Below are 16,446 nucleotides of genomic sequence, written 5' to 3'. Positions count from 1 at the left end.
AACTGGGATGCAGAGGACCCAGGTTTGAGACCCCGAGGTTGCCAGCTTGAGCACGGGCTCATCTGGTTTGAGCAAAAAGCTCACCAGCTTGGACCCAAGGTCGCTGGCTCCAGCAAGGAGTTACTCGGTCTGCTGAAGGCCCGAAGTCAAGGCACATATGAGAAAGCAATCAATGAACAACTAAGGTGTTGCAACATGCAATGAAAAACTAATGATTGATGCTTCTCATCTCTCTGTTCCTGTCTGTCTGTCCCTGTCTATCCCTCTCTCTGACTCTCTCTCTGTCTCTGAAAAAAAAAAAAAAAAAGCAGGTATATTTGATGGACCTCAAATTCGAACCCTCATACGTGACAAAGAATTTGCCAGGAAGATAAATAAGGAGGAGAAAGCAGCATGGCAGTCTTTTGTGGCAGTTACAAAGAACTTCCTTGGCAACAAAAAAGCAGAAAAATATGAACTACTGGTTCAAAGAATGCTGTTGGCTTTCCGTGACATTGGATGTAACATGAGCTTTAAGATTCATTTCCTATATACCAACCCAAGAAGACCTAGAAATAACACAACTGAAAACTGGAGGCAGATAACACCAAGCCTAGACTCAACCAACTCTACAAATAAAACACCCAAAAACAGATGATGAGAAGACAAAGAAGTGCAATCTAAATGAAACCACAAGAGACACCTTCAAGAGATGAACTGAGTGATATGGAAATAATCAAACTTCCAGATGAGGAGTTCAAAATAATGATTTTAAGGATGCTTAGGGATCTTAGAATAACAATGGACGGTCATTATGAACATCTAAATAAAGAAATAGCAAGTATAAAAAAGAATCAGTCGGAGATGACAAATACAATATCAGAAATAAAGACCACAATGGAAGGAATTAAAAACAGGATAGATAGAGCAGAGGATTGAATCAGCGAGTTAGAGGACAACTGGAATGAAGGCATGAAAGCAGAGAAGAAAAGAGAAAAGAGACTCAAAAAGTCAGAGGAAACTCTTAGAGAGCTCTGTGACAACATGAAGAGAAATAACATCCGCATCATAGGGGTTCTTGAAGAAGAAGAAAAAGAACAAGGGATAGAGACTTTGTTCAATCATATCATAGCTGAAAACTTCCCTAAATTAATGCAAGAGAAACTCTCACAAGTCCAAGAAGCACAGAGGACTCCATTAAAGAGAAACCCAAAGAAACCTACACCAAGACACATCATAATTAAAGTAGCAAAGCTAAGCGATAAAGAGAAAATATTAAAGCTGCAAGAGAAAAAAAAGTTATCACCTATAAAGGAGCCCCCATAAGGATGACATCCGACTTCTCAACAGAAACACTTGAGGCCAGAAGGGAATGGCAAGAAATATTCAAAGTAATGCAGAACAAGAACCTACAACCAAGACTACTTTATCCAGCAAGGCTATCGTTTAAAATCGAAGGAGAAATAAAAAGCTTCCCAGACAAAATACAACTCAAGAAATTCATTACAACCAAACCAATCCTGCAGGAAATGTTAAGGGGCCTGGTGTAAACAGATCAAAGTGGGAAAAGAATATAGCAAAAAAGGAATATACCTTTAAAGAAGAAAATGGCAATAAACAACTACATATCAATAATAACCTTAAATGTAAATGGATTAAATGATCCAACCAAAAGACATAGGGTAGCTGCGTGGATAAGAAAACAGGACCCATACATATGTTGTCTACAAGAGACACACCTTAGAACAAAAGACACACATAGATTGAAGGTAAAAGGATGGAAAAAACATTTCATGCAAACAGAAATGAAAAAAAAGCTGGGGTAGCAATACTTATATCAGACAAATTGGACTTAAAACAAAGGATATAGTAAGAGATAAAGAAGTAATCCATAATGATAAAGGGAGTAATCCAACAGGAAGATATAACTATTATAAATATCTATGCACCTAATATAGGAGCGCCCAAATATATAAAGCAGACTTTGATGGATTTAAAGGGTGAGATCAACAGCAATAATAGTAGGGGATTTCAATACCCCACTAACATCACTAGATAGATCCTCAAGAAAGAAAATTAACAAAGAAACAGCAGACTTATTGGAAACACTAGATCAACTTGATTTAATAGATATCTTCAGAACCTTTCACCCTAAAGCAGCAGAATATACATTCTTTTCAAGTGCTCATGGTACATTCTCTAAGATAGACCACATGTTAGGGCACAAAAGTGGTCTCAACAAATTTAAGAAGACTGAAATCATATCAAGCACTTTCTCCGATCACAACGGCATGAAACTAGAAATGAATCACAACAGAAAAGCTCAAAAATTCTCAAACACATGGAAACTAAATAGCAGGTTGTTAAATAATGAATGGATTAAGAATGAGATCAAAGAAGAAATAAAAAAATTCCTAGAAACGAATGACAATGAGCATACATCAACTCAAAATTTATGGGACACAGCGAAAGCAGTGCTGAGAGGGAAGTTCATAGCACTACAGGCACACTTTCAGAAGCTAGAAAAAGCTCAAATAAACAACTTAACCCTGCATCTAAAAGAACAGCAAGTAAAGCCCAAATGTAGTAGAAGGAAGGAAATAATAAAGATCAGAGCAGAAATAAATGACATAGAGGCTAAAGAAACAATGCAGAGCATCAATGAAACTAGGAGCTGGTTCTTTGAAAAGGTAAACAAGATTGATGAACCTTTAAGTAGACTCACCAAGAAAAAGAGAGAGAGGACTCAAATAAATAAAATTAGAAATGAGAGAGGAGAAATAACAACTGACACAACAGAAATACAAAATATTGTAAGAAAATACTATGAAGAACTGTATGCCAAAAAACTAGACAATCTAGATGAAATGGACAAATTCCTTGAAACATACAATCTTCCAAAAATCAATCTGGAAGAATCAGAAAACCTAAACAGACCAATTACAACAAATGAGATTGAAACAGTTATCAAAAAACTCCCAACAAAGAAAAGTCCGGGGCCCGATGACTTCACAGTGGAATTCTACCAAATATTCAAAGAAGAACTAACTCCTATCTTTCTCAAACTATTTCAAAAAATTCAAGAGGAAGGAAGACTTCCAAGCTCCTTTTATGAGGCGAGCATAATTCTGATTCTAAAACCAGGCAAAGACAACACAAAGAAAGAAAATTATAGGCCAATATCTCTGATGAATATAGATGCTAAAATTCTCAACAAAATATTAGCAAACCAAATCCAACAATATATGGAAAAAATCATACACCATGATCAAGTGGGATTTATTCTGGAGAGGCAAGGCTGGTACAATATTCGTAAATCAATCAATGTGATTCATCACATAAACAAAAAGAAGGAGAAAAACCATATGATAATTTCAATAGATGCAGAAAAAGCATTTGATAAAATCCAGGACCCATTCATGATCAAAACTCTCAGCAAAGTGGAAATACAGGGAACATACCTCAACATGATAAAAGCCATCTATGAGAAACCCACAGCTAACATCATACTCAATGGGCAAAAATTAAAAGCAATACCCTTAAGATCAGGAACAAGGCAGGGGTGCCCCCTTTCACCACTCTTATTTAACATGGTCCTGGAAGTCCTAGCCACAGCAATCAGACAAGAAGAAGAAATAAAAGGCATTCAAGTTGGAAAAGAAGAAGTAAAACTATCATTATTTGCAGATGATATGATATTGTATATAGAAAACCCTAAAGTCTCAGTCAAAAAGCTACTGGACCTGGTAAATGAATTCAGCAAAGTGGCAGGATATAAAATCAATACTCAGAAATCAGAGGCATTTTTATACACCAACAATGAACAGTCAGAAAGAGAAATTAAGGAAACAATACCCTTCACAATTACAACCAAAAAAATAAAGTAGCTAGGAATAAACTTAACCAAGGAGACTAAAGATTTGTACTCGGAAAATTACAAAGCATTGATAAAAGAAATCAAGGAAGATACAAACAAGTGGAAGCATATACGGTGCTCATGGTTAGGAAGAATAAACATCATTAAAATGTCTATTTTACCCAAAGCAATCTATAAATTCAATGCAATACCAATTAAAATTCCAATGACATACTTCAAAGATATAGACCACATATTCCAAAAATTTATATGGAACCAAAAGAGAACACGAATAGCCTCAGCAATCTTACGAAAGAAGAATAAAGTGGGAGGTATCACACTTCCTGATATCAAGTTATACTACAAGGCCATTGTACTCAAAACAGCCTGGTACTGACATAAGAACAGGCATATAGATCAATGGAACAGAACAGAGAACCCAGAAATAAACCCACACTTTTATGGACAACTGATATTTGACAAAGGAGGTAAGGAAATACAATGGAGTAAAGACAGCCTCTTTAACAAATGGTGTAGGGAAAATTGGACAGCTACCTGCAAAAAAATGAAACTAGATCACCAGCTTACACCACTCACAAAAATAAACTCAAAATGGATAAAAGACTTAAATGTAGGCCGTGAAACCATAAGCATCTTAGAAGAAAACATAGGCAGTAAGCTCTCGGACATCTCTCGGAGCAATATATTTGCTGATTTATCTCCATGGGGAAGTGAAATAAAAGACAGGATAAACAAATGGGACTATATCAAACTAAAAAGGTTTTGCACAGCTAAAGACAAGAAGAACAGAATAAAAAGACAAACTACACAATGGGAGAACATATTTGACAATATATGATAAGGGGTTAATAACCAAAATTTATAAAGAACTTGTAAATCTCAACACCAGGAAGACAAACAATCCAATCCAAAAGTGGGCAAAAGAGATGAATAGACACTTCTCCAAAGAGGACATACAGATGGCTAATAGGCATATGAAAAAATGCTCAACATCACTAATCATTAGAGAAAACCACAATGAGATATCACCTCACACCAGTCAGAATGGCGCTCATCAACAAAACAACACAGAATAAATGCTGGCGACGATGTGGAGAAAAGGCAACCCTCCTGCACTGCTGGTGGGAATGCAGACTGGTGCAGCCACTGTGGAAAACAGTATGGAGATTCCTCAAAAAACTGAAAATCGAACTGCCTTTTGACCCAGCTATCCCACTTTTAGAAATATATCCCAAGGACACCATAGAACGGCTCCAAAAGGAGAAATGCACCCCCATGCTTATGGCAGCATTGTTCACAATAGCGAAGATCTGGAAACAGCCCAAGTGTCCGTCAGAGGACGAGTGGATTAAAAAGCTTTGGTACATATATACTATGGAATACTACTCAGCCATAAGAAATTATGACATCAGATCATTTACAATAACATGGATGGACCTTGATAACATTATACGGAGTAAATAAGTAAATCAGAAAAAAAACTAAGAACTATATGAATCCATACATAGAAGGGACATAAAAATGAGACTCAGAGACATGAACAAGAATGTGATGGCAACAGGGGTGGGGGGTGGGGGTAGGGGGGAGGGGGTGAAGAAGGAGAGCGGGGTTGGGGGAGGGGAGGGGCACAAAGAAAACCAGATAGAAGGTGACAGAAGACAATTTAGCTTTGGGGGAGGGGTATATAGCACAATCAAATGTCAAAATAATCTAGAGATGTTTTCTCTCAACATATGTATCCTGATTTATCAATGTCACTGCATTATATTTAATAAATAAATTAAAAAAAAAAAAAAGATTCACTTTCTGAACAGTCACCTTGATAAGTTTCCCGAAAATCTTGGAGCTGTTAGTGATGAGCAGACTACTGCTGGAGCATCAAACGAGATTGTCCTCAACAAGTACACAAACGCAAGAGCTACAAACGCAAATTTTTGTCTGAACAGAATTTAAATAATTTTCGCACAAATTTTATGATTAAAGTGTTTTAATATGTCCTATTTTGAAATTGTAGACAAATTCTGATGCAATCATATCTTTTAGTGTATTAGTGTATTTACTGCATTATATAAATTATATTTTCACAAAGATGATGCCCAAGAAGACATTCTACTTCATTAAACTAAATGTTGAAAATTTTACAATAAAATGAAAACCTAAAATCTTGAATTGCAAAAAAACTGCAGCTTACAGAGAAAGACTAATGTCAGATTTGAGATCAGCACACTCGAATTAGGTAAGAACAAGTGTTTTTGTGGATGCAACAAAAATTTTGTTCCCCAGTGAATCTATAATCAATTCCAAGTACATCTATTATAACAAAACTTGCAGTTTCCCCTCCTATCAAGGCTCTAAAATATCCCCATAAATTAGTCTGCTGGTGACAAGAAAACAAGAAAGTAGTTGCCTCCAAGGCAGGGAACTAATTGAGAACAGGCATGATGAAATTTCTAAAATTATGAAAGTATTTTATATCTTTATCGGTATGGTTTACATGGGCATATGAATTTACCAAAACTCTTTAAACTATGAATCTTAAGATTAGTGCATTTCACTGTATGTAAATTATCTCAATTAGAAGGAAAGAAAAAAATATTTTTTTAAAGTATTAAGTCTAGAAAATATTTTAAGATTTTTTTCTAAGACACAAAACTTACACGGCTCTCATTCAATAGCTATTTAGTTACCAGCTATTATGAGTTGGGCACTGCGCTAAACAACTGGGTTTAAACAGTGGTGAAAAAGTCATGACTCTTGGTCTTCATGGATCTTCCAGCCTAGTTGAGGAGATAGGCATTAAAAAAGTAAACATGGGTTTGAATGTATAATTACAAATTGGGATAAGAAAAATAATAGTGTTCTATAAAAGAGAAGAGGAGGAACTTTTTTCAGATTGGATGTTAGAGAAGGACTCACTAAGAAGTGACATTTAAAATGGGAGCTAAAGGGTAAGCAGAAGTGAACCAGGTGATAAACAACAGAAAGAACATTTTGGGAAAAGAAAACCAGTGAGGAAAAGCCTGGAGGCAGTTAAAAATTTAGTGCATTCCAGACCAGTGGCTGAAGTGTAGTGAGTAAAGGGGAGGGCAGCATAACAGATTGGTCTGGGGAGGCTGGCAGGAGCCATATCTTGCAGGGTTTGTAAGCCAGTTAACTAGTTTATAGTTTATCATCATTGCATTGATAAATATATATGAGGTATAATTTTTTATGAAAGAGTCCACACATTTAAGTTGTTCCTTAGATAGGGAAGACATCCATTTACATATAATATCTGACCTTAAATCAGATGTTATGTATCACAGCACAACAAAACTAGTCTAGATACTAACTGCTCTAAAAATATAGGTGCTTATAGTCAACTCCCATATAGCTGTTAGATTTGGCCACAAAAAGAGTGAAAATATAGTAGTGATTTGTGTATAGATATACAGTCAATTATCCAAGCTCAATATATCTTTCTTATATGATTTTAACTTAGAATTGATTCAGAATTATTAAATTGTATCTTCCCTGCCCCACCTAAAATTACCTTGCGAAATGCTGACATAAGAGGTGTGATTTTCCGGTTATCTGCTGCATCCACATCAGCACCTGCTTGCACTAGCAACTGCACCACATCAAAATGGCCACCATTGGATGCCAACCAAAGTGGTGTGTTTCCCTTCTTGTTATGAACATCAATATGGGCTCCTCTATAAAATCAAAAGATGTTAATATAATTTGTTTCCTATGAGAAGAGGCAGACTTTTTGTATTTTTCTGTCTTTTTATCTTTTACAGAATATCATGCAAATAATCTGTTCTTTTAAGTGTCAGTAAAGTAGAACAATTTTAGTTAATGGCTCTGAAAAGTGAAAGGGAGAGTACAAAGTTCTATATATAAATATAAATTTTACCCACCTACTAATCAGGAGCTCACAAAATTTGTAATGCCCTTTGTCCGCTGCTATTGTTAAAGCAGTGTCTCTTGAGGAAGGCACAGGGGGGGCATTGACATCTGCTCCTTTATCAAGGAGAACTCTTCCAACCTCTGCATAGCCTCCAGAAGCAGCTTCCATCAAGGGGGTAAGACCAGTCTGTTTAAACCAAGTATTATTTAAGTAAATTAATATAATTTCTTTGAAAGACTGAAACAATTGATTGTGGGTTTTTTTTTGACTAGTGTTTTCTATTTGTGGTTTTTCTCTCATAAAGGAGCTAAGCAATATTCAGTCTTAAATTTCCCTAAATAGCAAGTAAAAATTGTTAGATTCAATTAGACAAGCTAGAATGAACTTACACTACCACATGCTAAAGTATAAAAAAAAGTGTATACACACACACACACACATAACTTCTATACTGTTATAAATTTACACATTTGAGACCATAACTTATCTGCACAATAAATAAAGATATATCAAAAACAAATAAAAAGAAGATAAAATAAGGCACAATGTTCAATTGAAAAACTTTCTTTTTTTAAATATACTTTATCTGAGAATGCACTTTGCTAAACAACTCGGTAAATTCTTTCAATCCTATTCAAACTTAGGTAAAATAGATTAAAATATTACTTCATAAATTTTATTCATATGTCTTTTGTTCATTAGTTTCTGGCATTTTTGCCAAAAGATATTTACTGGTTTCATTTCCAAAATAATATGATTTCTCTAGAACTTCTAATAATCACACTGAATATTTGTAATACACAAAGATAAACTGGATAGCAGATATCGCTCATTTTTCTTTGTGCGATGAGAAGTCTGAGGGAAGACTACACTTATTCATTAAATTTTAGGAAATATAACTAATGAAGTTCAGGGAGAAAATATAAGATTTTCATCAAAACCCTTCCAATTTGCAATGACTAACAGATTGGCCATTGCCTGATTATTAATAATGCTACATAAACTACATTTTTTCTACGGTTCTAAGTACCTAATAATTCTAAGAAGGAAAAAAAATCACAACACTGACATATTCTGAAAGCTGAATAGTCATAAAATGATCAGAATTTGTCATAGATTAAATTTTTAGCTGTCTCAAGTTTAAAATTTATGCAGTAATTTTTTGATTGAGTTTTTACCAAGGGTAAGCCCATGCCTCATTAAAAGAGTTCTTTAAAAATCTACATTAGCCTGACCAGGTGATGGCACAGTGGATAGAACGTCGGACTGGGATGCAGAAGACCCAGGTTCGAGACCCCGAAGTCACCAGCTTGAGCACAGGCTCATCTGGTTTAAGCAAAAGCTCACCAGCTTAGACCCAAGGTCGCTGGCTCCAGCAAGGGGTTAGTTACTCAGTCTAATGAAGGCCCACAGTCAAGGCACATATGAGAAAGCAATCAATGAACAACTAAGGTGTCGCAACGAAAAACTAATGATTGATGTTTCTCATCTCTCTCCATTCCTGTCTGTCCTCTGTCACTATCTATCCCTCTCTCTGGCTCTGTCTCTGGAAAAAAAGAAAAAAAAAACTACATTAAAGGACTCTACCAAATAATGTTACTATTCAAAACTATCTTACTACAGAATAATCTTACTACATTCAAAAGTTGCAAACTGGCCTGAGCAGTGGTGGTGCACTGGATAGAGCATCAGTGTGAGAGGCTGAGGTCCCAGGTTCGAACCCCAAGGTCGCTGGCTTGAGCGCAGGCTCACCAGCTTGAGGCCACTGGCTTGAAGCCCAAGGTTGCTGGCTTGAGGCCCAAGGTCACCGGCTTGAGCAAGGGGTCACTGGCTCAGCTGGAGCCCCCTAGTCAATGCACGTATGAGAAAGCAATCAATGAACCAAAGTGCCGCAACTATGAGTTGATGCTTTTCATCTCTCTCCCTTCATTCCTCTCTCTTTCAAAAGAAAAAGTTGCAAACTGGAGAATTAAGAGAACACACTCAAGCCTGAGGTTTGAAAAAATACTGATTGTATTTCTTTCACTGTCCTTAATAAGTCATGAATAGTGCTAGTGTGTCACTGACCACCATACAGCACAATTCCCCAATCCTGCATTGGGGCATCGATTTTACCTTATGAAAATTTAAAATTGCACATTCAATTTGAGTTGAAATACCATTATCTTTCTACTAGAAATATACCTGAGGCAGTTGACAAGTTATAAAATGCTTACCTTTGCTCTATGTTCAACATTGGCTTTTCGGTCTAGAAGCAAACTCACTACTTCTGCTCGGCCTTGAAAACAGGCCAAAGTGAGAGCTGTGTTCCGATTGGTCTCTATTTGGGCATTAATGTCTGAACCCATATCAAGCAACAATTTTACTGCAGGGACGTGTCCATTCATTGCAGCCAACATCAAGGGAGAAATACCTAGTTTGCTCCCAGTCCTAAAGGGGGAAAATGTGCTTAGAAAATTAAAATGTTACCTGTTGCTTTTAGAAAGCACAAGGGAAAAAAAAAAGACAGAAAGCATAGGAAACATAAAAAATGAAAATGTGGTCCTGGCTGGCTAGCTCAGCAGTAGAGCGTCAGCCCTGTGTGTGGAAGTCCCGGGTTCGATTCCTGGTCAGGGCACGCAGGAGAGACAACCATCTGCTTCTCTACCACTTCCTCTCCCTCTTCGCTCTTTCTCCCCATTCTGCAGCCATGGCTCAAATGGTTTAAGAAAGTTGGCCCTGGGCAATCAGGATGGCACCATGGCCTTGCCTCAGATGCCAAAAATGGCTTGGTTGCTAAGCAACAGAGAAGCAGCCCCTGATAGGCAGAGCACTGCCCCATAGGGGGCTTATTGGGTGAATCCCAGTCGGGGCACTTGCAGGAGTCTGTCACTCTGCCTCCCTGATTCTCACTTAAAAAAAAAAAAGATGAAAATGTTTCAATGAAAAACCAGTGATTTAGTTGTTTATACTAATACTCAGAAATAGGAAAATCTCACAATTTAAAATATAATCCCTAATATTTATAAGTTATACAATTCTAACTACACATAACAAAGTACTTTTTGAAGGAGACCTCTTTAAACATAGCCACTTTAGCTAATAAAGCCACTTTATAATGTGATTATAAGTACATTACAGAAAAAACTGTTGACCCTTGCAACTTTAGTATTACCTTAATTAAAAATGGTATCTGTCCAAATATTTAGGGGAAGACACTTATTCTACGCAGTAACTTATTAACCATGAGTGCTAAAAGAAACAGGTGATAGATACCTTGAATTAATTTCTGCTCCAGCATTAAGCAGAATCTTAATGATATTAACATATCCTCCAGATGCAGCTAGACTCAGTGGTGTATAATCAGATACATTCCTATGTTCTTTATTTGCACCTCGAGCCAACAGCAAGTCTACCACCTACAAAGTAAAATATGAACAGAGAAATCCACTTTACACCAACGGTTCAACTTATAATTAATTAGGCTGTATGTATTCAAAAATCAGCATTAGAGAAATGGATTCAATTTCACATCAAGGAATTCAGAGATCTGAAATCCTGATTGTTTTGAAATAAGATGTTACTTTTTCTATTCATTAACTGAGTTATAAATTTGCACTTCATATGTATCAGGACTGTGGCTCATTCATCATACACATTTTAAAAATATAAGCAAAATATTTACAAAATGAAAATTAACATTAACACACCTCCTGACGTCCACCAGAACATGCCAATGAAAGTGGAGTATCCTTTGTTCGTTCAGATTGTGCTTCTATATCTCCACCTTTATCCAAAAGGATTTCCACAACTCCAACATGCCCTGCTGTTGCCGCCAGGATCAGTGGTGTAAAACCTAAACCAGAAAAACAAACAAACAAACTTGTAGTTTTTATTTATTAAGCCATTGCCTTCATTTCTTTATTGTTTTAGTAGGAAAAAGTCTTTAGGGCAGATAGTTATAACTATTTAACATAAAACAGCTTTAAACCCTGATTTCTTGGTGACAAAAATCCATGAACATCTGATAAAAAGGAAATGCTAAGTCAAAGAAAACTATTAAAGTTTATACTTGTAATGAATTTTGATATCTCTGCATGTTCAACTTTTGGGTTAAGGAAAAAGGCAACCACACTTGCTGTACTCCACTGATGATTTCTCTAATTTTTGGAGAATAATTTGGCTCTATAGATGAATAAATCTAGAATTCCTAACTGAAATATGCTTATTCATCTTTTCAGAGATAGTCTAGGAACTACTAATTGAGAGTGAAAACACTGTCTCTTTCTGACTTTATTTTTGACTGACATTCCTTACCTTTTTTGTCTCTGTGCTCAATTTTAGCATCTCGTGCAATGAGTACAGATACAAGCTCTTCATGACCACCCGCACAAGCTAGTGTTAATGCTGTGTCATGATTGCTCTCAGTCTAGAAGGGGGAAAAAAAAGTTAATCTTTTTCTTTTTACACAGGTTATTAGTTGAAGAGCAAGTAATATTTTTACAATGAATATACAATAATAATTTTCCTTTCCAAACAAAGAAAATCCAAATGTGCAAAGTAAGTTTAGCTAAAGTGATATACTCACATGTGCATCAATGTCAACTGAGGGATACACAGGGGGCAATGACTGGGGAGCCACACTGCTTGGAGACTGTGAACAAGGTTCAGGTGTAAGACATTCTGTGGTCTGAGAGGAATTGTTTGAACCAGTGGGCACTCTGCTACTCACAGCTGAAAAACAATAGTCATATTGCTGAATTCTACTAAAAAGAGTAAAGTCATTTATATACGAAAAATACAGAAAACATAAAATTCTGTATCAGTAATATAATGTAGTAGTTAAATCCAAAGTTTGGAGTCGGATGGACCTATGCTTGAGTTTCAGTTCCTTTACTGACTTTCTCATCTTGGACAAGCAATTAAACCTCTCAGAGCCTCAATTTTCCTTACATGTAAAATGGGGATGATAATAATAGTATCTGCCTTGTAAGGCTGTTGGAAATACTACTTAGAACAATGCAGGTAAAATACTTAATTTAAGTACAGTGCCTGGTATTGCGTGCAGATATAAAAAAAATGTAGCCTGTTGTCAATAGAAAATAGTTTCGAATTAAAATTTTTTTCAATTTATATCTTAATTTGTAAAAGGCAATTAGATTGAAATATCCTGAGAAAAATGCAAAGAAAGGAGAGAACAAATTAAAATACTTCTCACATAAATAGCAGACAACATGTGTTTTTTCTTTAATTCAGTATTTACTTTGAAAAATTGCCACAATGAATCAGTGTCTGTAAAGCAAACACTGGAACTTTTTTTTTACAGTGATCAATAAACATTGGAACTTTTATTTGTAATTACAATATCTGGCATTTGAAAAATTGGTTAACTGAAATTATATCTTTATGTCTCTGTATATTTCCTACATTTCATTAGAGATGAAGTTTGCCTCAGAGTGGGAAAAATGACTGATCTCAGATGGATGCTGTGAATTGTCTGAGATAATTTATAAAAATATTTAATACAGTATTTGGCACATAGCAAGTACTCAAGAGAGGTAATTATCACGTATTTTATTGGGCTCTCAGTATTGTTATTCACTGTATTAAAAAGAAAAACAATACTATACTACTCACTCAAGAAGAAAAAAATAAAAAAAAACATACAATCATTAATAATACAGAAAAAGACAACAAAGATTTGGTGATGGTAATAAACAAATTTCTATCACCCAGACTAAAAGTCAGTCAGAAACACACAGGTCTTAAAGAGAAATCTAAGCATTTCAAATGTTAGAGGATGTTTTCTCTAGAATTTTGATAAGCATGGACCCCAATGAGGATAATGTTTATAAATGTGAACGATTCAGTTTAGTATACTACTTCTTTAAGATGTTCAAATATGTAACCAATGCCACCCCTATAAATCCATTTAAAAATTAATTTAAAAAAAGATATTCACATATTTTTCTGCATGAGCTGTCCTTCCCGCACCCCACCAATATATATAAAATTATCTTAACAATATAAATTTCTACAGCTTTTTACTACATAAACATACATAATTTAACTATCCATTTAATATAAATGATTATTATATATATTTGTTTCACCTGTAAGAACATACACATGGAGAAAAAAGCTTAAAATATATTTTCATTTAATGAATTAAAAGCAGATATTAATTTGTTACACCTCCTCAAAATAGCAGATACATTTGGAAAATAGCTCCAGTAAACAAGATAAAAAGATTGATATATAGCACCTTTATAATAAGATTTTACAGTGATGTCATAATTATTAATATATACCTTCTTTTTTTTTTTTTAGGGGTCTTCCGGCAAACACCAGAAGACCTACTAGACAAATTCAAAATGAGCTGTAAGCACTATATATATACCTTCTTAAAGAACTACTTTCCTATCATTATTAATTTGTTTTATTCATGTTATCTTTGTTATATAAAAAGATATAAGAAAATTTTAAACAGCTGATTAGAGGGTTATGCCAGAATGTGATGTTATAAAAAATGTTTTTACAGTTATTTAAAATATACTTTTTGTGCCTTTAAATACTCTATAACCAATAATGTGTTGTTACATCAATTATTGCACATTTTCTACAATATTATCCTAGAAACATTTTTTCCTCCTTGCAATAATGACAATCGGAAACATTCTATAGAAGTGACTTTAATGGGATTAACTATGTACAAACAGTTATGAAGATAAAACTAGACAGGAGCAAAGATTTAAAGACACATGTGGAATAAAGGTTTTATTAAGATAAAATTATACCAGACTATGAGATTTTCATAAATCCTAAATTGTTTCCTATCTCTGAACAAAATGTCACTGAAAATGACTAAGATCACTATCACAAAGTCACTGTATAACTCAAATTAAATTTATGCACTATCCTGAACAGGAATGCTAAAAGAAGTAATTGAAATACTCTACATAATTCTTTATGAAATTTAGGATAGTTTTGTAGGCAATATGGAAGATAATGATAAACCTTACTATAAAAAAATTGGATACTAGGTTGTACTTACACTATGCTGTAAGGTTTTAATAAGTTAAATCACTATAATGTTTTATATAACACATATAGTAACTATTAGTTTTGTGTAAATAAAAAAATCTATAAATAAAATACTAACATCTACTAAAGGAAATTATTTTTTTATTTTTTTTATTTTTATTTTTATTTATTCATTTTAGATAGGAGAGGGAGAGACAGAGAGAGAGGAGAGACAGAGAGAGAGAAGGGGGGAGGAGCTGGAAGCATCAACTCCCATATGTGCCTTGACCAGGCAAGCCCAGGGTTTCGAACCGGCAACCTCAGCATTTCCAGGTCGACGCTTTACTCACTGCGCCACCACAGGTCAGGCTAAAGGAAATTATTAAAGGTATTTTATTGTAAATGTCCTAAAAAAGAAAAGTGTGTCCTAATTACTCATTTATTGTTAAGTCACACTGACTACCACAGGATTATTTAAAACAAAATACTTTTGAACTGGAATTTGTTGTAAGAGAGCCTATTAAGGTGCCAATAGCTGTAACAATGTACTAGTCACAAAATTATATTAAAACTTACATGCACATCAAATCTTAATATAAAAGAAAAATTTTAATAGAATCTAAAAGTTTAAGGAAATATCTTTAAGATAAATTTAGTACTTCAAGTTGACTCAGATGCACGCATATTACATCTAAGGTTCTTAAACCTGGCTGAAATGACTTTTACTCGTTACTTACTAGCAACTTAATTTCCATAAGCCTCACTTTTTTAACAGAAAAATAGGTTGGAAAATTACGTATTTTATATGATTATTATAAATAGCCCACAAGATAATGCACATAAGCATTTAACACAGAGTTTGGTGCATGGTAAGTCCTTAAGAAATGTGAATAAATTTATATTAGTTGACTTTTAACCAATGTTCTTTATATATTAATAATAAAATTTTTACTAAATGTTTCTAGAACTACTCAATGGTCAAAACTATTTTGAATTTATTTAAATTGCTTTTCATTTCCAGACCTCAGTTCTAGACATTTGAACTGAGAATCACTTGCTATCATGCTAAACTCTAAAAGCCCAACACTTTCAAAAGAAAAAGACTTGAAGAACCATGCTCCCAATCAAGAACTATGTACATTCTGTCTGGGTGTTTATCAAGTATGACACAAATAATATACACTAAAAGGCTAGGTTAGACAGCTAATCAAGTCACTACATTAATAAATTATGTATCTATGAACTCATGACAAATTTTGAAAATAGAGCAGCAATAAAGGAAAAATACTCCTATATTTAAAGAGTAAATTTATTGCTATTATAAATGAATATTCTCTAAAGTATAATTGTAAGATATACAGTATTCTTTCCTTTATTAATTACAAGGCATGAGAATTAGATTTAATTTAGGTAAAATTAATTACATATTCGGTCTCACATATAATCCTACCAATTTCAATGCACCATACAATTGTATAATTAAGTATTCACCAAATTCATCCTAGTCTAATTTCTTTCATCTTCACTTAAGAAAATTAAGAGAAACTTGGACTTAATGGAAATTTTTATATGAACATAATTTTTCTACTTATTGGCTGATTTACAAGTTAAGGTTTATTAATAAAACAATTTGGTACAATATTGTAGGCCAACTATCCCTAGACATGATTGTCTAACAGAAATTAAATGTTATTAG

The 16,446-nt window shown here is 34.4% G+C and overlaps 1 protein-coding gene and 1 non-coding gene across 3 annotated transcripts in view; both read right to left on the bottom strand.

Annotated features, from left to right (window-relative positions):
• The window catches only part of ANKHD1 (ankyrin repeat and KH domain containing 1), a 145,940-nt gene that overhangs the window by 22,017 nt on the left and 107,477 nt on the right, over positions 1-16,446 (bottom strand). For both annotated transcript variants that reach the window (XM_066272700.1, XM_066272699.1), the window contains 7 exons: positions 12,316-12,461; positions 12,045-12,156; positions 11,438-11,583; positions 11,004-11,146; positions 9,965-10,178; positions 7,759-7,934; positions 7,389-7,551 (listed from right to left, as the gene is read on the bottom strand). In XM_066272700.1, coding sequence (XP_066128797.1) covers positions 7,389-7,551; positions 7,759-7,934; positions 9,965-10,178; positions 11,004-11,146; positions 11,438-11,583; positions 12,045-12,156; positions 12,316-12,461 — 1,100 coding nt within the window. The remainder of the gene's footprint in view (positions 1-7,388; positions 7,552-7,758; positions 7,935-9,964; positions 10,179-11,003; positions 11,147-11,437; positions 11,584-12,044; positions 12,157-12,315; positions 12,462-16,446) is intronic.
• LOC136337048 (U7 small nuclear RNA) lies at positions 14,056-14,118 on the bottom strand. Its single transcript, XR_010731764.1, has one exon. It is a non-coding gene; the product is annotated as a U7 small nuclear RNA (small nuclear RNA).

The sequence above is a fragment of the Saccopteryx bilineata genome, chromosome 4 (assembly GCF_036850765.1).
Source record: "Saccopteryx bilineata isolate mSacBil1 chromosome 4, mSacBil1_pri_phased_curated, whole genome shotgun sequence".
Lineage (NCBI taxonomy): Eukaryota > Metazoa > Chordata > Mammalia > Chiroptera > Emballonuridae > Saccopteryx > Saccopteryx bilineata.
This window is presented reverse-complemented; position numbering and strand designations above follow the sequence as displayed.